The sequence below is a fragment of the Lissotriton helveticus genome, chromosome 9, assembly GCF_964261635.1.
Source record: "Lissotriton helveticus chromosome 9, aLisHel1.1, whole genome shotgun sequence".
NCBI lineage: Eukaryota > Metazoa > Chordata > Amphibia > Caudata > Salamandridae > Lissotriton > Lissotriton helveticus.
Genome location: NC_136070.1, coordinates 266,008,590 through 266,032,421, shown reverse-complemented (window position 1 = coordinate 266,032,421; position 23,832 = coordinate 266,008,590). Strand labels below are relative to the sequence as shown.

The window sequence follows — 23,832 nt, the reverse complement described above, 5'->3', positions numbered from 1 at the left end:
AAACATTTTACAACTGAACGACTATGCATGGGAGACAAATTTACAAATCTTTATAACACACAGTTCAAACGTTTAGCTTTGCATCTGCAATTGCCCTGTATATAATTCACTCTTTTGGGAATATGCAGTCATTGATCAAGGAGGTAGTTCGACCAGAGTCAGCCCTGACCTTCAAGGCATCCCCAAGTGCTTTGCCATGTGCTGAATGACCAGAAAGGCAAACAACACCACATATGATATTCGGTCAGGTGAGAATCAAGCTCCATCATCCTGTCACAGTAGAATCAGTGAACTGAGCTTTAATAACATTGGCTATCAGTACTCAGACACAATGATACTCGGTCTATCAACAGTATTTTTTACCACTAGCATTATCATCATTATGATTATTAATAACCCGTTCCGTGCTTGTGTCGGCCAACTGCTGACACGAGCACTACCTTCTGGGTGCTGCGCACGTCCGTTGGCCGACGCAGCCCCACCCACTCTGTAGAACGCCCACATTCCGCTGCGGTAAATGGGTTAATGTGTTTGTATTAATATTATCATTATTATTAGTAGTATTAGTAGTATGTAAATATTTTGATGTTTAACTTCTGCTAATCAAAGCAATTTTCTTCCTAGGACTGTCATCCGTGAAACAAGATATGGAATGTTAAGCCACGTTGTGTGTCCTTTAGGAGTAAGAAGGTGTTTCATGGGAGGAAACTTCAGCATCTCGTATATTGTGAGTTCAACCAACCAATAAATGTGAGCTAATAATTTGGGGAAACCATCAGGAAGCAGGGATCTTACCTTCAAACCAGCAGCGATTGCCACTGCCCCCTTCATTCGGATGTGATTCCAGCTTAGGTCCAGCAGATGAAGACCTTCATTATTGGCTGAAGAGGAGCAGAAAGAAGGAGACATCAAACCAATGAGAAACACAGCCTCTTTCTCAAAGATCTCCCTTCCAACCCTCCATGTGGTGCAGCACTACTGCCTGATCCTGTACCAGGCCACACTGCAGATGTGCATATATAGCATACAAACATCTGAACCAATTCAAGAATTGAAAGTATCTGACTGTAAACTTGCAAAATCAGAGAAAGTCAAATCGCATATTGCTTCAAGAATTATATTAATTTAGGTTAAAAGAATATCAGACACTAGGCGGTAAATACTATATCGTCGGAATGTACACAAAGAGATATCAAGGACCGCTTATGACTTGGACGGGGTGATGTCCCAAAGTATGATGCAGCTCTGACTGATCATGATCCAATGTCCATAGAGACCATATTTAATTGTGAAATGCCCATATTTAGTGCTAATATAATGCTAATCAAAATGTTCGATATGTGAAAAAATAACAATTAAGACAGATGCAGGAAAATAGGACAGAGAAGAGAAAATCCAACTTGTGACCCGTCGTGACTTCACACAATCCTTCTCCAGCAGTGCAACAAGAAATTGTAATTCCCAAGCCATAGGGTATTGTAATGCATTGTTGTTGCATTTATATAGCACTTACTGCCCCTGTAGAATCATGAAGTACTTTATGGCGAGTAGCACACTACTTCGGAATCTAGGTTGGTGGTTAAGTTAGTGGTATTGGTTATTGTAGGTTAATGTGATTAGTCTTTTGATCTCAAGGACTCATTCAAGGCATTAACGCTCATTTGTTGTAAATTAGATCAATGGGAGCTCAGTTGGATCATTAATGGTGGCTATCCGAGCTCTCGCAAATGGTTGGTGGGATAAATGAATTGGCATTAAGAGATTAGAAAATCATTTGAAGTTAGATCCAACCATCTTAATATTAAATTTCGTGCACTAGCGAGTGAGCTACAGTGACTCTGAAATGAGTAAGAATTAATTTGCAATATTATTGAAATAATAGCTGACAGCATATTAGAACATTGGGATGTTGCAGCGGGCTGTGGACTCTGTCGTCAGTCCTGCCAAGTATCACGCAATAGGTGTGGCGCTCACGCATTTCAGTGCGGTGATCCGCATCACCGCACTGAAATGCATTGTCACGCATTTTGCCACCTACCAGCGCGCACCACCGGCGGCGCCTGTTCACCTGTTCTGCTGCTCGGAGAGATGTACTGTCAGCATTTGCCTGCCGGGTTGAGTTCATAAATAGTTAAAACGCCGCCATGATCTGCGCTCAGCTCTGAGGCGGTTTAGAGCGCTATAGTGTAACAAATCTGCCCGGCTGTGATGTGTCGTGCCTGGCTCCAGGCTGCTATAGCGGCGCGCTGCGTGGTTTACACACACTCACTGTTTCCAATTACCCGGAGGAGGGGGGAGCGGAGCCTGCCCTTTCGGCCACGGATGCTGTCAATCACTGTGGCACGGGCGGTCACATCCGGATTATAATCCGTGTCCTGAGGAAAAGGAAGTGAGGTAGAATGGCGGGGGACTCAATCTGAGTCAGTCCTCGCCAGGCGCACAGTGCTGTCTTGGTTCTGTGGTGCCGCAGCGCCGCAATAACCCCGGGCGTGCCACCTTCACATAACTACTTGTCAGCCCAGACCGGCAGGGAGCCGAGAGTGTCCCAGTGAATTAATTTCCCCCACCGCCGATGACACAGGACACTCACTGAGTGACTCATTCTTTATTTGTTAATATTAACGTGTTTAAATTAAATCTGTGTAGGGCAGCCTGTCAAAAGCGCAAAAAAAAACCAATTCCTGCGATCAGCCCGAGCCCCCGTCCACACAACGTGAATCCTGCGCCTTCAACAAGCGTGTGGGAACCAACAGGTAGTCCGAACCAGCGTCTTGTCTGACTGGGGAGCAAGGAAGTGCCTGGTTGGCCCAAAGTGATTAAATTGGTTTCCGAGCTGGCCGGCACCTGGGTCTACTCGTGCCGCCGGCTCACATACATTGGTGCTCGAGTGCCTCGCATCCCCTGTCTAGCAAAGCGGGTACGGTGCACGAGTCGTAGACCTACCACTGTTAACTTTCCAATGACCCGATCCTCCCCTCGGACTCTCCGTCTCCACTGCCTCTCCTCAAGCTATGTGAACTACACAGGGGAATGAGAGAGACAGCTATAGAGGAGGGCACACAGCAGGACCCTCCTCCTCCTCCTGTTGCTGTATCACTACAGCCTCCAAAGAGAGAAGGGGGAAATCTTCTAGCTCTTATCTCCCTCACGTCAACAAAACAAAAAAAACTGTTTGACAATCAGGGGTGGCTGCTGCCACATTCTCACTTTTCTGGTGTGTGCCCTCACCAGCAGCTGTTGGGTACACACAGCAAGAGCTGGGAAAGACACTCAAGCTTCAGAGGCGCGAGGGGTTGCAACCTCCTGCCTTACAGGAGGCTGCTCATTTAATTAGGACATTTTGCTCTTGTTGGGTAATTTATTTCTAAGAACCTTACAGCACCCAGTGCCAGACTATACCAGCCATTAAAGGCCCACTCGCTTGTTATATACTCTTGTCTCGTGCTCGGGCTGATAACGCTGGAGTGAGCCTTGTATGGTCTGTATAGCCAGTAATGGCCTGAAATGGCAGACTCTTTGGCTATAATATACCCCTGTTCCCATGAGGCACAGGGTCAGACTGATTTGCATATGGCCATGTATGAAATGGGGTGGCGGAGTGAACAAAAAAATGATGATGGATTAAACCCAGATCAGTTGACTGGGGGTGAATGCTTGCAATGTTCAATATTCCGTCCATCATCCCCTTTGGTTTTGCTTTATAATATACCCCCCGAATACAATAAACAGCAGCCCGTCCTACGAAACAGTATTAGCTTCACTGCAGCATGGTGGCGACCTAATGATAAATCCTAACAAAAAATGGCTCCACCAGATTAGATCAGTTTCTCTCACAAGATGACTGCCTCCTCTGCAACACACTGCATTCAGGAAACAAACCAACATAAACTACATTTTCATAAAGTTGTGCCTTTTACTCATGCAGCATATTTATATAACAATTTATCACCCGGAGATATTAAGTGACTTGCATAGAATCACAGGATGGTGCACGGCACCGCTGAGTCTTGAACTGGGTTCCCCAGCTCTCGAGTCAGCAGCTCTGGCCGCTGTGCCACCTCCTCCCTGCTCCCGTATTATCTGTCAGGGAGCTCTTTTCTTTTCCTGAACGATGATTGAGGAAAACAGCTCTTTATTCATTACATAAGCAAAACCGATGCATTACCAATGCTTGTTTTAGATGTTTCTCCTTTTCTGTCACTTTGTTTAATTCACTCTCAGCCGTCTCTGGGATTTACCCGCTTGGCTCCTTCCCGCTATCTCCCTATCTCCCACATTTACTTACATTTCCTCTTGCTGCCTCCCATGTCTATCCTGTTTGTCTTCCTAGTGCTTCCCTCACACCCTTTGCCTATCATAGCCAGCATAGTGCCTTGATTCCTGATTTGCCTTTGCCTCCTATTTGTACATTTCCTCTCATTGATTCTTTCCTGATATTGTATTTGATGAATGTAGCTGCTCGTGTCTCACGCACAGGGGCTCGGTTGGCGGGCAGCAGGGTAGCACTGCAATCCTTTGCCGCAGAATTTCCCTCTTGCCTCAGATGCTGGGGCAAGATCATAACAGGCTCCATGAAGAGGTTGATCACCCGCTGCCCCAAGAAGGTCATTTTTGAGGTGCAAATTGTGTAGTGCAGTTCCTATATTCCCAATTGGCTCTGCGCATTGGAATAACATAAACTATAGTTTAGACGTAGGACTTAGGTCGACTAGGTCTCTATTGAATATGTTAGACTTAATTATGAATGCCAGCTAGCTCAGAGGTCACTAGAAACTTTCTCGAATTCACAAGAAGGGATTAGTTTCTGACAACCGCATAAACATGACAACTTTGCTCCCTCCAGAATAAGGAGTATACCTCCAGAGTCGCGGAAACAATAGATAACTATTTTACTCAGTCAATCGTGCATGCTTAGTTTCACCAGAAGTGCAGAGAAACAGAGAGACGGGCGTTTTCAATAAAAGAGGTTATTTATTGAACAGTCTTCTTTCTCATGCAAGAGAAGTAAATTGCTACAATTGCAACACTTGTCATAAAGTAAAGTGCGTACAGTAAAAGGAGTATTATGAAATAATACTGTAAAAGTATGGTATGGTTTCTAAGCCATACAGTGTTTAAAATGGATAAAATATATACAATGATAAAATCATGTCTAAACGTACTCAACTGGTGCTTCTAAGATACGCCTACCCCGGTGTACCTAACCTAAGCCTAGTACATGGGAAGGAGTAAGTGAGATGTAGTTTGAGTTAAGATAGTTTCTGCCAAGAATCTGAATCAAGAATTCACTAAGGGTCTAATCAGCTTCGTACCTTGGTTATAGAATGAAGGAGGTCTTGTATCTCTCTCTCAGGATTCGATCTCCCAGCAACCCGCAAGGGTGACAGGGAAACACTGGAGCTGGATTTCTCGGCAGGAGAAAAGACAGCGACTTTCTCAGTGCGTCAGCGGGAGGGTCGGCTTCCTTCGGCACTTGCTACAGCAGGGCGTCGGGCAAGTAGATAGTCGATCTGATCCAAACCACCGTGTGTTTTGCTAGGGCAGATGCTGGTATATTTATACCTGGAAGGTGCCGAGTTTGGCGTAAGGTTGGACATAAGACGTCACTAAGAACTCGCAGTTCTTTCAGGACTCCGGGAGTTCTAGGACAAATCAATACAGAAGCAGGGGGAATTCCCGGGCTGCTGGAGGCTTGGTTTGTTTAAGAACATGTTGTGCTTTCTAGGACTCTATGGGAGTAGCCTTGCCGTATTTGGACTGCATTGGCTATGTCTTAATATGAGTATGATTCTTATGCCTATATGAGGATATGATTTGATATAACCACATAAGGACATACATCGGGAATATTTACTAGAGTCCTAGATTCGTCTACAACACCCACTCCAGGTATAATGTCCATCATTACTAAATACTAAGCAATTTTAAACATATCTATGCATGTGTTTTCCATCCCACCCCAAAATACAAAAAATGCATTTGAAATGGTATATACACGAAAAATGAGTATTATACTGTACGTTTTTGTAAGCAGTGGTATCATTCAGATAAAGCATATATTGTACATTGGAATGTTGACTGAATGAATCACGAAAATGACATTTATGAAATGGCTCTTAATACAGAAGACAAGGTCGGGACCATTTCATCACATATTTATACAAGACTGAACATGTGCTAGAGGCTAACTCAAAATATTGTATCTAGAGTTTTCAAAAATAGAAATCTTGTTCTCTAAGAATAGTTCTACTTTAAGCAGAGTATCATGTGCCAAAAAAGTAAATATTTTGGGAACTGGGAAAAAATAATTTTCGCTTTCAGGGAAAAAATAGTTCCAGAGTTTTTAAAAGTTCTGTTTATCAAAACTGAAGGTCGAATTCAGAGTTCAGGGAACGCTGTGTGCTCGTGTTTTCAAAAGCTATTCTCGTTGTTAGGAGAGAACATTAACTCAGATAGGCTGGAAAAGAATTTGTCTACAACAGTAGGTGAAAGTTGGACCATGTCTGAAAAAGTAGAAATAGTGCATATGTGAGATGCATTGCCGTCATCGGTGTCTAGATCAGCAATGGTCACAGAAGGTTGTACCTGTGTGCCGCTTTCTTCTCGTACCTCACCACCACCTAATTGTAATGGTGAGGTCTCAACGAATGCAGTCATCAGAATAGGTAGCCGCTGGGGACAACACGTTGCATGAGCCGTTACCGAACCAAGCAAAATATCAATATCCATAGGTACTGCTGATGGGAGTGTGAGACAGACGTCTAACACGCATTCTTCTCCACAGAGCAGGCATAGTAGAACAGGTAGGATGCAATCTTGCCAGATTGGTCTGAACGAAAGAAACCAGGTAGTATTCAGATCTCTTAGCCGAGCCAAGCCGAGGACTTTAGTAATCCGATCTCGGTATCGCATTGCTAGGAGCGTTTCTTCCATTGTAGCCTGAGTTTTGTCTGTGACTGGACTTGCCATATCGGAGCAGAAGGAACAAAAATAAGATTCCTGCTACGAGTCCCAAGATGAGAGGCAGGCCGCCGAACACAGAGTGCACAAAATTCAGGAAGATGCTCAGGACTGCTTCAAAGGGTGCTAAACAGTCCCGAAAAAATTGTCTTAAATACATGTGCGATGCCACTGGTATCAGACATGTTTAAGATTTGACTTAACATTTCTACAAAATGTATGGGGCAATTTGTTGATAATAATGCATGTATCTCTGCTGCTGTCCTTACGACTTGCAGATCATACGTTTCTCTAGACGAGGTTAAAGGCATAGTTGTTTGTAAAAGAATAGATTTCATTCTGCTTTAAGTATCAATTCGAATTGAAGAGATATTCAGAGAAGGTCATATCGTTGCCTCCTTGTCTGGTTTGCTGTTTGGATACAATACTTGCATACAGCAAGTGACCCTGGATGTAACACTGACGAGATAGGCCGTTCCTGGCACCATGCCACAACAGCTGCGGTCACTTAACATAACGTAACTGCCGTTGGCAAGTTGTCTGAAAAAAGGCTCTATTTGTGTAGCAGGGGTGCCGTGCAGGTGGCATGAAAGGTTATTTGATGAACCTTCGCAGGCTCCATGCAAGTTAATTCCTTGACACAGAAGTGTACCGCTCAGTGAATTTTTACAGTTGTTACCACTAAGAAATACCTCTTCTTTCCCCCTACTCCAACATCTATGTGTGTAAGGTAATTTCCAGGTTGACTTGATGTACCCTTTTCCCAACCTTTCATACAGGCCCGCTGGTATGTGCTTTTGGTAATATTGAAACTGAAAAGTCGTTATCGGAATTGTAATTGTGCCATGTATTATCCATTCAATGACAGGTTTTTCGGAGACTGTCAATGGTAATCTTTCTAGTTTTTCAATGCTCAGCACCGTATAGTCTGCCCCTCTCTGTGCCAAAGAGATTTGCTTATCTGTAAGGTTAAAGACAGAAAACAATGACGTTGTGTTGATTAGACGCCATGGCACGTTGCCTGAACTGAGATTTTGTAACATCCAGCCTAACTATACAATAGAACGTAATTGGGACTGGCCATGTTGTAACATTAGCATATCTTGTTCTATTATATCAATAGCAGATGATACAATGCTGTCCAGTGAATAAATTCTGGAGGACAGAGTTGTTAACCCATTGTCCACTACAGACAGTGTTTTTTCTAAATTAATACGATCAATTTCTCGTATTTTTTCAGCAGTTTCAATTTGCGTTATTTTCCAAGCTTCGTTGTAAGCAGCATATATACCGGCGTATATGAAACGTTTTTGACGCTGTTTGCGAGGTCCCAATAAGAAATCTCGCAAGTCAGCACCTTCTTTAAGTAAGGTCAAGTGTTGCTTAATTTCAGGTGGTGTGGATTTCTGTAGCCATTCGAGGCATAGTTTTCCTACACTGTATGTTGTTATTATCCCTGGATGTTGTCTCTGGGAATATCTTGGTCCTGGCCTGTTCTGTTTGAACCCCTGTGTTTTGTTCAGGAATTTATCTTGACAGTTATTAGTGTCTGTGGGCCAGATCAACCATTTTCTCCAATCAGGATTAGTTCTGTTTTGGTGTAAAATATGGGATACGTCTATATCCACATCTGTAGTGCTATTACTATCAGGTATGGGCTTTGGTATAGACGGTTTGTTTAAGTCCTTTATCTTGGCTAGGCCAAGACAGGTTGTTTGTTGAATGGTGTCATTCAGGAACATTATTTGTTCTGGGATCATGCAGGCTCTGAATAATGATTTTAAACCTTGTACCTGCCAGTCTTTTGTCCCCCAGACAGTTTTTGTCTCAATGTTGTTTTTCCAAAATTCAAAACCAAATGTAGACAATTTTTCATAACATTTTGCAGAGTATATCAGTTTAGTGTTTGTCAACATGTTTTTCATTCCTGTCTTATTTATAATCTTAAAATAAAACGTTTCTGGATCAGTGTTAATAAACCCTGAGAAGTATGTTTTCGAGCTGCCTTTTGGCAGTGTTGGACAATGTTCCCATTGATTATAAGTGAAAACATTTCTAGGATTAGCAGATTTATGCAAATAGTGGTGCCCATAATGATTAAAGCAATACATTTCTTCATAATCTGATGGACCTTCTAAATAATCATGTTCTGTAAATTTTGCTGACATTTCTAAATCTGACATCATATTATTAATATTTTCAAAGTCATCAGAGAAAGTACTAGGTGATACAAAGTCACTTAAGGAAACCTTGAACTGGTGTGGATATTTCAAGAGTTCAACCGGGCCATAGATGTCGTAATCAGTAGCGTCCCAAGCTACTCCACCAGGTATAGTAATGGCTGTGATGTTTACTGATGATAGTTCTCTTTTTTTAATGTGAGAAGATCTGTGAGGCTTTCGAACCAAGTTGATGTTCTGACTTGCTGTGTCCATTGTACTGTATTTTCCATCAATCATTCTTCCCAAGCTTAAAACCAAAATTTTCCAGAGTAGGAGGAAAAGTACACCTAACACAATCCACAATTCAATCCATGGTGAAATCAGATATGTTTCTCCAAGTTGATGAAAGAGTTCAGTTATTTTTTCTTTGAAAGTTTTATTTGCTGGCTTTTCTTTATGTTCACTTGGATCTTCAGAAAAGTCATCAAAATTGATGAAGTAACCAGATGCAGTTCTATCAATTGTTGGAATTGCTTCATGATTTTTATTAATCTTTGTAGTTGCTTCTTCTTTTGTCATATTAGTATAGTCAGAGGCTATATCATTGTAGACAAGTGTTTCTTGACGAGCTGTTGCAATTTGGGTTTCAAGAGGCACAAGTTCCATGGCTTTGTTGCGTAGTCCTTCTTTATTCACTGCAGATTTATCAAATGTGATTAGTCTCTCAGTTTGAACCTCTTGAATTGTAGCAAGGTCTGGTCTTGTGCTACATCTTGGGAGTCCACTGGGCCTACTACTTATTATTGGCCACATGATTGTGGTTTTACCAGATCGATTGATACAACTCTGTTCTCCTTTTTACCAGCAAGGGGCGGTAGTACTACTGATTTTGTTACGCTGATAGCTAAGACAGGTACTGCTTTTCTGTAAGAAGGCCCAAATTCCTTCTTCACCGCGATCTTTTCTCTGACCAGATCCCCAATCTTTGGAATCCAGACAGGTCTTGCTGGGACAGGTGGTTTTTCTTCAGTGGCCGTTGGCTTTAGCTTTGTGTTACTTAGGGCCCGATGTAGGTAAATTAGATTTACCGATTCATAAATACCAAATTTTTCCGATTCGGTATTCATGAATCGGTAAATCTAATGTAGGTAATTTTTCAAGAAAAAAACACCGAATCAGTAGGATTCGGTATTTATCGATTCTGTAATTACAGAATCGGTATTTGTCATTGATTCCTATGGGCATTGAAGCCCATAGGATTCAATGGCAAATACAGATTCGGTAATTACAGAATCGGTAAAATTACCGAATTGCCAAGGGGGAGAGGGTGTCACTTAGGGCATGTATGTGTGCCACATAGCACAGGTGTACATGCACAGATCTGCATTTGCACTAGAATTCGTTATTTTCCATGCAATAGTATTACATGGTAAATAACAAATCGGTAATGGCCTGTGGCACTGTTTTCAGTGCCACCTACATCTGTATTTATCGATTCGGTAACTTTACCGATTCGGTATTTTACAGAATCGGTAAAAATACCGAATCGGTAAATATGCCGATTCTGTATATTTTATTGCCCCTCCATTAGCAAATACCGATCGGTAACGGCCGAAATCGGCCGTTACCGACCAGTATTTGCCGACCTACATCTGGCCCTTAGACTTCTTCTTGTTTCATTTAAGTCCTGTAAAACAGCCAAACGATCTTTGTTATCAAAGGTTTTTTGTTCCACCACTGAAGTCTGACTATCGAGGTCTTCGATTATCATTCTTGTACCAAACAAAAGTTCAGACGGAGTGATTCCACCCAGGGAATGTCTTGGCAGATTAATAAGACTACGTTGGACACCTATTAGATGTTTGACCCACCCATCACCCGAACCTAATACCCTCGCTTTTATAGATTGCTTTATGTCACGTTTTTTTCTCTCCACTACCGCATTTCCCTCAGGATGGAATGGACTAGAGTACCGCAATGCAATGCCCAAGCTGGCCATGGCCTCCTTGTAAGCTCGAGAGCTAAACACAGGACCATGGTCAGAATGTAGCATGCCAATTGCGTATGTGCCGATAAAGACTCGCAAATCTTTTATAACAGTTCTGGTGTCAGCCGAGCGCTGGGGCCACATCCAAATGAATCTCGTCTTAATATTTATTGGATTGCATTTTTCCGTGTGGACGTCTGCGTGTAGATAGCCTAATGCTGTCTAATAGAGGTGTCTGGGCTGGTATCTGGTCCGGTTCACAACTGCGATCTCTGTTGCAGTCCTGACAATCTAATGCAAAGTTATAAACATGCACGCTCATCCCCGGCCACCAGTATTGTGATTGAAATTCTATTAGAGATTTCAAGATCTCTTGGTGCCTCAGACCCATTCCCATGTGTGCTTCTTGAATCAAGTAAGCCCTCCGGTTTGTGTTTAGAATTACTCTGTCCCCCACTCCAGGGATTTGAGCAAAAGGAACGGAGTTCGCATCAATTATGCATGTATTATTGAGTGGATAATTTAGAGGCAATGCCGCATAGTCGCCTTTTAATGAGGCTTTTACAGCCAGCATGGTTTCTCCATCTATTTGTTTTTTACAACGCTTTTTTGTAGCTACGGAAGCCGGTTGAACAGCCTCCGTTGTGGCTTTGTTAGCCAATGAATTCCCTGCAACGTGAACGCCATCACGTCGAAGACTCTGCGTATGTATTACGTGAGTCTTTCGTAGTTCTTTCTGTAAAAGAACTACTTGTTCCCATAGTTTTTTATGCTTTATTGTGACACCTGTCTCATCTTTGTAACCGTTTTCAATCCAGGTCTGCATGAAATCATTGTAAGACTGGACGCAATAATACGAATCGCACACTATTAGTGTGGGGAATTAGCGATCGGCATTCTCAAGCGCCATCTTTAAAGCTCGTAGTTCAGCTCGCTGAGCTGTACAGTTTCTGAGTGATTCAGTTTTAGTGACCATTGGTCTGAATTTACCTATGCGCCAGCGACCTTTAACAATAGCGCATGCTGCATTGTAAACTTGTTTATCCACAAGGTAGTGTTGTGCAGATCTGTCTGTGTAGATTACTGTACTGTTTGAGAGGCATGATCTCAGTCGGCAGAGGACATTCATATTCGTATTAGAGAAACTCTTGCGTTTTTAAGTTAGGATCAAATTCGTATACTACGTCTGATGCAGCAAGAGAATTAACCCATTGTATCCATCTCGGATGTAAAGCTTTAGCATTCAGAATGCTGGCTCTTGTTACTGCCTCTAGGGCAGGTACCGGTGTAACGATTATTATACGTTTACCTTGTGCGAGGGCTCTTTCTTTTGCTACAGCAGTTTGGACCGCAGTCAGAATTTTTTCAGTAGAACGGAATTTCATTTCAGCTTGTGTGTACAAGTGTGATTTATAAGCTATTGGTACCGTTTCTCCCTCATTAGAGGTCAGGTACGTAAATCCGCATCTCCCTGGGATGACTCGGATTACAAGGTTGCGTTCGTTTGCGCGTGTTTGCAGTTTTGTTTTAGTTAACATGTCTGTTTGTATTGATCGTAAAATTTTTGTGTTTTTCTGTGTCCAATTAATTGGTTTGAAATCAGGTTTTATTAATTTGTAGAGGGGTTTAACCCTCTCTGCGTAGTTTAGAATGTAAGTTCTTCCGAAATTCAAGAAACCTAGAATTGATTGTAAGTTTTTCAGCTTTTTTGGAGCTTGGAGTACTGCACACTTCTCTAAGAAGTTGTCTGTTAGGCTTTTGCCTTCACTTGATAACTCATATCCTAAAAATAGGACAGTGAGGTGGGCAATTCGTGATTTTTTAAAGTTGAATTTGTATCCTTCAGATGCGAACCCAAGTATAATGGTGTTCACTCTTTTCAAGTGTGTCTCCAGGTCATCGTCTGTAAGATAGATGTCATCGACATAAGATAATGCCTCATCATCATACATTTGTAGTAATTCTGTTACCCTGGCTGAAAATAATCCTGGGCTGTTCTTGAATCCCTGGGGGAGACGACAAAATTGCCTCTGGGCCCCCATACTGGAGAAAGGGGTCACATACCTGCTTTCTGGTGCAATGTTTTGACGGAAAAAACCATTTGAAATATCTAATGTCGTTTTATATTTTTTGCGCACAATGTTATTCATTAGTGCTGTACTGTGTGAGTTTTGTACTGCAAATGTTTTGCAACAAGAGTTTAGGTGTCTGTAATCCAAAACTAGACGATATGAATCGTCCGGTTTGGAGACAGGAAACAAAGGGTTGTTCATTTGTGAGGTGCATGTTTCAATCACCCCCTGGTATTCAAGTTGATCTAAGATCTCCCTGACTTGTTTTTTAGCTTCTTGCTTAACAGGATACTGCCTCTGTGCAGTAGGTTGATTTTATAACTGAATTTTATGGTGAGGAGAATCCTCATCCCATCCTACATGATTTTTATATAATGCAGGGGCTTGGGCCACTGCCCATTTTCTAGCATATGTGTATTTTTTATGAATTGGAATGTGATTTGAGAAGTCAGGCATAATCATTTCTTCGCCATGTGGGCACTCCCTGACAAACTCTGGTGGCCAGTCTTTCTCTGCTAGAAGGATATCATAGCCTTTAGATAGGTTCTCCCAAAAGAGACCTCTTATTTCCCTAGTTTTGTCCCCTTCTATACGTAATGTTATTTCATATAATTTATGGGGTACACTAACTCTGGTGTCTGCAGTTTCCACCTGAATGTATTCATTCGTGTCCACTGTCTCCAGAAGATTCATCAGGATCTTGCGAGCTATGGTCACTTCTGCTGCGCTGTCTAACATTGTCTGGGCCCATTCTCCGTTCTTGAGTTGTGTCCTCAGAATCCTCGGCATGTTTTATTTTAATACTAGCTACCTCCTTTTTGGGAAATTGTAATTTTTTTACTTTGATGAGCAGGTTCCTTGTCTTTGGACTTGACGCGCTCTTCTTTGGGTTCTGACCGTCCTCTTCTTTCCGATTTCTGTGAGGGAGTCTGAAAAGATCGAGAGGGACGTGTATCATTATCAGGTTTTCTTAAATTACCCTATTTCTAAGGTTGTATCTTTTTTCAGAGGGCTCCCGTTGTGGAGACCTGTCCTCTCGTCTTGGAGATCTATTTCTCCGTTGGGGAGACCTTCCTCTGGACTGGAACTGTTTTTCTCTGGGAGTGGTTTGTTTATTTCCCTCCCACTTCTTTTTTGGAGTAATGAGATTATTCTTAACCCCTTCACTGCGGCGGCTATTCCGCCGCAGTGCTAAGGGGGCGGGGCGGCCGCATGCTGGTGACGGAACCGCTCCGTCACCAGCGTCGGTTGAGCTATGCTGGTGACGGAGCGGTTCCGCCATGGCCCGCCCCGCTCAATAGAACCCTCAGCGCAGGCGCGGAATTCGCGCCGCACATGAGCGTTCTATCGAGCGGGGCGGGCCATGACGGAACCGCTCCGTCATTAGAACAGCGCACCCGCAGCTGATGACGGAGCGGTTCCGTCATCAGCGTGCAAGGGGTTAATAAAGCTTTTCTCAGGATTTTCAGTTAGTTGTGGTTTTAGTGGTTTCCCACCCAAACTATCTCTACCTAATTCTTCATAGCACTTTTCAATTATTCTGACAAGTTCAAAAGGTTGTTCTGTTATTTCTGTTTCTTTTAATTTTTGGCAGATCGCCACAGATGCTGCATCTTCTTTTATGTTGGCTAGTAGTATAGCCGAGACTTGCTTAAAGTCTTTCAGTAATTTCATACCTAGATTTAAAAAAGGTTCCAGACCATATTCATTTTGAATCTGTCTTAGTACGTCTGGTATGACCGCCATAGACGGAACACCATGTGTTTTTGTGTATATTGAAGCAAAGACTGTTCCCCAAGTGTCACAGTCCTCCACATGTGGTGCGATCCCCATTGGTAGACAGATTGTCAGAATTCTGTGTTTTTCATGAGGTGTACTATCAGGAAATACTGCCTCTATTTGAGTAATTTTTTGAGCTAACCAGAACGGAATTTGTTCCCGTTTTGTGGGTAATTTGCCAATGACTGATTGTATAGTCTGTGGTGTCATTTTATTTGTGTTCCCCTGGTGAGGGGTGTGCTGTGGAATTTTTATTGTTGGTTGGACTGTTAAAGTCTGCATGACATATTGGACCAATTGTCTATGTATTTTAATTAATTGTTTTAGCTGAACTAAAAGTTCTCGGCCTGACATTTCTTCAATGTCAGGATGTGGTGTATAGCTGGCTAGAACCGGCCATGTGGCTCCTGGTCTACCTAGTGGACCGAGCCTGGTAATGTGATTTTGATGTTTTAGGGCGCTATTAAACCAGAGCTGATGCTCTTGGTAAGTTAGTGGAATTTCAACGTCCTCGAAAGGAACGTATTCCGCTGGAGGTTCCTCTGCTTTGTAGTAGTGGAACTCGTGTGTCACAGCATGAATAGAATACCTCTGTCTGCCGATCTTCATGTGCCTCTACCACAAATATGACTGTACCACCTCTTGATGATACTCCATTTTCTATAAGTTTTATAGTTATGGTTTTCCTTATATTTACCGGGATAAATATAGCATCCGGGTCATTTTGTTGGAGAGCTGTGTCATCTAAGACTGCTTGAGCTGCTATTCTAGCTCTCTCCCTTTCTTCGTCACTTTCCGGCATTTTTGCTGACAGAAAGTTTGCAGAGCAAGTTTCAAGGAAACAAAGATTAGGTGCACAATATTTTGGAACACTGTATCCTTCAACGTTGACTAAACCAAATACTAATTCATACGATTCTCCTCCTACTAAGTTTTGGTGGATATTAACCTTTCACCCACTCCAGACGTCTATTGGAGTTTTTACGGGAAAAAGGGGTCTGTGTAAAAAGCACGACTGAGTTACTCTAATATCTAACATTAAACGATCGCCTTACCAAACGTTGGGGCGCCATGTAGTGTTGTTCCTATATTCCCAAAAGGCTCTGCGCATTGGAATAACATAAACGATAGTTTAGACGTAGGACTTAGGTCGACTAGGTCTCTATTGAATATGTTAGACTTAATTATGAATGCCAGCTAGCTCAGAGGTCACTAGAAACTTTCTCGAATTCACAAGAAGGGATTAGTTTCTGACAACTGCATAAACATGACAACTTTGCTCCCTCCAGAATAAGGAGTATACCTCCAGAGTCGCGGAAACAATAGATAACTATTTTACTCAGTCAATCGTGCATGCTTAGTTTCACCAGAAGTGCAGAGAAACAGAGAGACGGGCGTTTTCAATAAAAGAGGTTATTTATTGAACAGTCTTCTTTCTCATGCAAGAGAAGCAAATTGCTAAAATCGCAATACTTGTCATAAAGTAAAAGCGCGTACAGTAAAAGGAGTATTATGAAATAATACTGTAAAAGTATGGTATGGTTTCTAAGCCATACGGTGTTTAAAATGGATAAAATATATACAATGATCAAATCATGTCTAAACGTACTCAACTGGTGCTTCTAAGATACGCCTACCCCGGTGTACCTAACCTAAGCCTAGTACATGGGAAGGAGTAAGTGAGATGTAGTTTGAGTTAAGTTTCTGCCAAGAATCTGAATCAAGAATTCTCTAAGGGTCTAGTGAGCTCCGTACCTTGGTTATAGAATGAAGGAGGTCTTGTATCTCTCTCTCAGGACTCGATCTCCCAGCAACCCGCAAGGGTGACAGGGAAACACTGGAGCTGGATTGCTCGGCAGGAGAAAAGACAGCGTCTCTCTCAGTGCGTCCGCGGGAGGGTCAGCTTCCTTCGGCACTTGCTTCAGCAGGGCGTCGGGCAAGTAGATAGTCGATCTGCTCCAAACCACCGTGTGTTTTGCTAGGGCAGATGCTGGTATATTTATACCTGGAAGGTGCCGAGTTTGACGTAAGGTTGGACATAAGACGTCACTAAGAACTCGCAGTTCTTTCAGGACTCCGGGAGTTCTAGGACAAATCAATACAGAAGCAGGGGGAATTCCCGGGCTGCTGGAGGCTTGGTTTGTTTAAGAACACGTTGTGCTTTCTAGGAGTCTATGGGAGTAGCCTTGCCGTATTTGGACTGCATTGGCTATGTCTTAATATGGGTATGATTCTTATGCCTATATAAGGATATGATTTGATATAACCACATAAGGGCATAAATCGGGAATATTTACTAGAGTCCTAGATTCGTCTACAACAATGGTGAATATAAGGACCAGCTCACATGCTGTGGCTTCCTTTCTTTGGTGGTCACGGCAAAAATTATGCGGTGATCCAATAGCTTTGGTACTAAAAAAATCAACCAAAAAACTGTGCTCAAGCTAGGGGTATGGTCATGATACCTTTGGAACCATTCGGGTGGAGCCTCGGTTGAAAGCGACAGCACCCCAATATCCTTTGGAACTGCACAACCATAAGCAGCTGGGGGGAGGGGGGCTGGTGTGTGATCACTCCACCTGAGTGAACCATGTAGACTTTGGTCTCCAGATGAGGGGTTACCTCTTGTATGCTAGTTGCTGTGCTACAGCAGTTGAGATATTACAATGGTTAATCATTTAGATTAAGCTGCTTTCATCACTTGCTGCCCCTAGGATCACCCAGAAGTTAAACCATTACGTGGTCTACATAAGCCTACAACATAATTGTTTTATTTTTACATGTAGTTCTTTACTGTTACCGTGGTCACCTCATTTTCTAGTCTACCTTTCAATTGCAAAGCGTTTTGATCCCTTTGCTCCATGTCCACGCTATATAAACTGAGCAAATAGATAAACGGTAACCTGATATCTTGCTATGCATTCCTACAAAGCTTACTGCAAAAAGAGTTCGGCAGTTTGCAAACAGTAATTTTATCTTCGTTCTCCATATTCAGGTCTGGTAGCAGATTGCCCTGATTATGAACACCCCATGAGACAGGACAAACAGAGAACACTGGGTACTTTTGCTGTCACAGCTCATACTGTGAAAAATACTGATGACGCTGAAAAGGGTTTTAGCTCTCTGTTCTGTAAGCCCTAAGTAAATAGCACAAACAGGTAATACGTGTGTACTTCTAGGACACTGGGAATATTAGCATCTGTGAACATCCTCTAAAAACAAACATTGGAAAAGTGTTGGCCACCAGCCTTCTATCAATTCTTATTTTGTTTTGAGATGGTTTTTACAAAACATTATTGAGTGGGAATATGCCTGGCCCTCGTCAATCTAAAAAAACAAGAAAGAAAAGAAACGATGGAGAGAATAGAGAGAAGGAAAGAATGAAGGAAATAGAAGGGGAGAAAGCAAGAAAGTAAGAAAGCAAGAAAGAAACAAAAGGAAAAAAGAATGATAGAGAAGGAAAAACGAATGATAGAAAGCAAGAATGAAAAAAGCCAAGAAAGAAGGGAAGAGCAAGAAAGAAAGAAAAAAGGAGAAAACGAAAGAAAAATGCTGAAAGGCTAGAGTGAAAGAAGGCAAGAAAGAAAGAAAAATAATGGACGGCTAGAATGAAAAAAGGCAAGAAAGAAGGAAGAGAAAAAGAAAAAAGAATGGGAAAGCAAAAAATGGAAAGAAAGAAAGTAAGAAAAGGAGAAAGAGAGAAAGAAAGAAAAGTAAAAAGAGGACAACTTAATACAGAGCAGTTTCAAACGGACACAATATGAACTGGTATGGTGTGAAATTGCAGCAGTCATAAAAGCAAAACACTCCAAAAGAATGCACAACATCAAGGAGGTTGGATCTGATAAAGATGTAATGGACAGCAACAGCGTCCTGCTAGCAGATATGGTGCAGTTGAAAAAGCGCAATATAAATGAATGCTAACTGAATACAAGAAAACAATAATTATCGAGAAGAGGCAATTTTATACATTGAAAATAGAGATAGCAGGCAATTCAAGTAAGGAACTTTTTACGGTCATAAACAAGCTGACAACTGTTAAGGTGGATGCTGTCAACTGCTCTCAAGAATTCTGTGATACATTGGCCCCAGGCGTTTAAATCTAAGGTTGATCAAATCTATGATCAATTTGCCTTATATTCGCCTAATACTAATATTACAGGACAGGAAGTTAAAATCATAATGCCCCTCTTAAACGTTACGCCTACATCTTCAGGACAACTTGCTACTTTTCTTGCAAAAACTAAATCTGGCTCTCCAGAGGACCCTCGTCCTCCGAGGATTCTCCATAACATCAGCCATCTCATTAGTCCGCAGTTATCTGGCATGTTTAATCAGATGCTTTCACAAGGAACATTTCCAACAATGTGGAAACAGGCCTGTATCTTCCCGCTATTAAAAAAAAACGAATTTAGATATAAGGGATCCGGCTAACTATCGACCTATTGCAAAGCTCCCGCTTCCTGCAAAGGTTCTCGAGAAAATTGTAAACATAGAACTCTCCAAGCATATTTTAGAAAATAAAATTTTAGATCACAGCCAATTTGGATTCAGGTCATGTCACAGGACCGAGACAGCTCTGATAAAGACCGCTGAGGAAATCCGATCCACATTAGATGGCAGAGGGTCGGCAGCTCTTATCCTCCTCGACCTGTCCGCGGCATTTGATACCGTGGGCCATACCCTGCTGACAGAGCACCTGAAGACCATAGGTCTGGGAGGAAAGGCCCTCTTGTTTCTAACATCGTTTTTAGCAGATAGGACTTAGCCAGTGCATTTAAGCGATTTTAAATTGGCACCTTTTATCCTGCCTTGTGGGGTACCGCAGGGCTCTTCATTGAGCTCTACGCTTTTTAATATTTATGTGTCTGAATTAGCACCTTGGATTAGAAGCATTGATTTAATTCCGACCTCGTATGCCGACGACACCCAATTGGTTATTTCAACCATAGACAAGGATGTTAACTACTCCACTAAACTGCATGATTGTATGGTCTCCTTGAAGTAAGTGGATGAGTAGGCATTGCCTGAAGCTAAACTCGAGTAAAACCGAAGTGGTGCTATTTGGTAAGCTTTCTCCTCTATGGTCACCAGTTTGGTGGCCAAGCATCTTGGGTCCCCTCCCTACACCGGTAGGTAAGGCTAAATAAAAATTTGGGGGTCATAATAGATGAGAAGCTTAATTTTAAAGCTCAGATGTCAAAGCTGGCGTCTTCTGCATTTTTATACGATTAGAACTGTGCGTAAAATCCTTGCTTACATTCCTAGAAGGGCCAGAAAAACAGTTTTTGACCTCCCTGGCTTTATCCAGGTTGGATTACCTCAATGCCTTATGCATTAATTTGCAGTCCAATCAACTTAGAAGGTTACAATTGGTACAGAATGCCACCACTGGATGTTCCTAAACACCAAACTATTAGGGCACGGATTCAAGATCAGTATTGGCTCCCAGTCGGACAGCGTGTGAAATTCAAGGCACTCTGTATCGCACTCAAGCCACTTTACGGAGATGGCCCACAATTTCTTTGCCACGTTTTTAGCTGGTACTCCCCTAGCAGATCATTGTGTTCTGCCAATGCCTTTCTAATTCTCACCCCCAGAGTTAAAACTATGAACTGGGGGGAGAGGAGTTTTAAACATAGTACCATTAGGATATGGAAATCTCTTCTGCTTTCTCTTAGGAAGACTACATCTCTGCTTGAATTCAGGAAACACATTAAGACGTGGCTTTTTAAAAACGAATGTCCCACTCACAGTATGCAGACCGCAAGCGCCTAGACACCTATGGGTAGTAGTGCGCTATACAAATTGGTATAACGTAATATAACACATCAGGCTTTACACACAAAGGCCACACTAAAGTAAATAAAGTAACACATAAAAACACTGGCACTGAAGGGAACTGGCTGGTGTGTAGATTACCTCCTTGTGAGAGGCCAAAAGGCAGTAACTCAAAGTTAAGTTAACCAGTGACTTAAGTAGGCGATAAAGTGAAGTGACTGAAAGCCCCTATAATTAAGTTTAATATATATATTTTTTGTAAAATCAAAAGGTCTTGGGTAATGGTACACCTAGAAATGTGCTCCCTGAAGTCCTGATCAAGGTCCTGTGAAATGAATTCTACGTATGGCTGAGTACTGTTGACAGTTTATGAAACCATGAATGATCTGTTATTAGTCTAAGTTGCATAGAAAAAGCGTAGTAGCAGCAGTAATAACTTCCAAGGTGTACAGTATGACAGCAGCTCAGCTCCCTGCACAAGCCATTCAGAAACTGTGTGACAGCAACCGAGCTACCTCCACCAGGTCTACAGAAACAATGTGTGACGGGAGACGCACTGCCTGCACCAGGTCTACAGAAACAATGTGTGACGGCAGATGTACTGCCTGAACCAGGTCTACAGAAACAATGAGTGACGGCAGATGTACTGCCTGAACCGGGTCCACAGAAACAATGTGTGACAGCAGCCGTACTGCCTGAACCAGCGGCACAAAAAGAATGTGTGATGTCAGCTGTACTGCCTGCACCAGGTGTACAGAAACAATGTGTGACATCAACTGTACTGCCTGCACCAGGTCTACAGAAACAATGTGTGACGGCAGATGTACTGCCTGAACCAGGTCTACAGAAACAATGCGTGACGGCAGATGTACTGCCTGCACAAGGTCTACAGAAACAACGTGTGACGGCAGATGCACTGCCTGAACCAGGTCTACAGAAACAATGTGTGACAGCAGATGTACTGCCTGAACCAGGTCTACAGAAACAATGCGTGACGGCAGATGTACTGCCTGAACCAGGTCTACAGAAAAATGTGTGACGGCAGATGTACTGCCTGAACCACCCGCACAGAAAGAATGTGTGATGTCAGCTGTACTGCCTGCACCAGGTGTACAGAAACAATGTGTGACGTCAGCTGTACTGCCTGCACCAGGTCTACAGAAACAATGTGTAACTGCAGATGTACTGCCTGAACCAGGTCTACAGAAACAATGTGTGTCGTCAGCTGTACTGCCTGCACCAGGTCTACAGAAACAATGTGTAACTGCAGATGTACTGCCTGAACCAGGTCTACAGAAACAATGTGTGACGTCAGCTGTACTGCCTGCACGAGGTCTACAGAAACAATGTGTAACTGCAGATGTACTGCCTGAACCAGGTCTACAGAAACAATGTGTGACGGAAGATGTACTGTCTGAACCTGGTCTTTAGAAACAATGTGTGACGTCAGCTGTACTGCCTACACCAGGTCTACAGAAACAATGGGTGACGGCAGCTGTACCGCCTGAACCAGCCGCACAGAAACAATGTGCGATGTCAGCTGTCCTGCCTGCACCAGGTGTACAGAAACAATGTGTGACGTCAGCTGTACTGCCTGCACCAGGTCTACAGAAACAATGTGTGACAGCAGCTGTACTGCCTGCACCAGGTCTACAGAAACAATGTGTAACTGCAGATGTACTGCCTGAACCAGGTCTACAGAAACAATGTGTGACATCAGCTATACTGCCTGCACCAGGTCTACAGAAACAATGTGTAACTGCAGATGTACTGCCTGAACCAGGTCTACAGAAACAATGTGTGATGTCAGCTGTACTGCCTGCACCAGGTGTACAGAAACAATGTGTAACTGCAGATGTACTGCCTGAACCAGGTCTACAGAAACAATGTGTGATGTCAGCTGTACTGCCTGCACCAGGTCTACAGAAACAATGTGTAACTGCAGATGTACTGCCTGAACCAGGTCTACAGAAACAATGTGTGACGTCAGCTGTACTGCCAGCACCAGGTGCACAGAAACAATGTGTGATGCCAGCCGTACTGCTGCACTAGGTGCACAATGTGTGATGTCAGCCGTACTGCCTGCACCAGGTGTACAGAAACAATGTGTGATGGCAGCTGTGCTGCCTGCACCAGGTCTACAGAAACAATGTGTGACATCAACTGTACTGCCTGCACCAGGTCTACAGAAACAATGTGTGACGGCAGATGTACTGCCTGAACCAGGTCTACAGAAACAATGTGTGACGTCAGCTGTACTGCCTGCACCAGGTCTACAGAAACAATGTGTGACGGCAGCTGTACTGCCTGAACCAGGTCTACAGAAACAATGTGTAACGTCAGCTGTACTGCCTGCACCAGGTGCACAGAAACAATGTGTGATGCCAGCCGTACTGCTGCACTAGGTGCACAATGTGTGATGGCAGCTGTGCTGCCTGTACCAGGTCTACAGAAACAATGTGTGACGGCTGCTGTAGTGTTATGAGTACCTGCACCAGGTGCACAGAAACAATGTGTGGCAGCAGCCGTACCGCCTGCACCAGGCGCACAGAAACAATGTGTGAGGGCAATAATAATAATAATACGAACAATAATAATAATAATAGTAATAATAATACTATTAATGTTATGTTATGTTATGTTAAGTTAATTTTTGTCTTTTATAGCGCACGGCTACTCCGTGGAGTGTCCCGGCGCTTTAAATAAAACCATCGCAGAGTAACACAACACATTGAAGCAAGGAGAAACAGGGAACAGAAGCAAACTACTGGGCAAAAAGCCAGGTTTTAAGGCCCTTCCTGAAAATCAGCAGATTAGAAGTGCTGCGAAGTGACAAAGGCAGCGTGTTCCACATCTGTGGTGCCAACAGCCCAAAAGAGCGGCCCCCAATGCGAGCCTTTTTTACTCGAGGGACCACCGCCAGAAACAGGGATTCAGAATTTCAGACCTCAAGGAGCGGGTCGGATGGTAAAAGACCAGCCTCTTCTGGAGATATTTTGCCCCCGAAGCATGGAGAGCCTTATGGGCCAAGGTCAAGGCCTTAAACACTATCCGTTTCCGGACAGGCAGCCAGTGGAGCGACTGCAGGAGT

The 23,832-nt window shown here is 42.9% G+C and overlaps 1 protein-coding gene across 5 annotated transcripts in view; it reads right to left on the bottom strand.

Annotated features, from left to right (window-relative positions):
• Positions 1-23,832, bottom strand: part of LRRC74A (leucine rich repeat containing 74A) — a 216,479-nt gene that overhangs the window by 112,551 nt on the left and 80,096 nt on the right. For all 5 annotated transcript variants that reach the window (XR_013600915.1, XM_078659944.1, XM_078659946.1 and 2 more), the window contains exon 9: positions 796-881. Coding sequence is in view for 4 of the 5 variants with exons in the window: in XM_078659944.1 (XP_078516070.1) it covers positions 796-881 (86 nt within the window). In the remaining variant the exon portion in view is untranslated. The remainder of the gene's footprint in view (positions 1-795; positions 882-23,832) is intronic.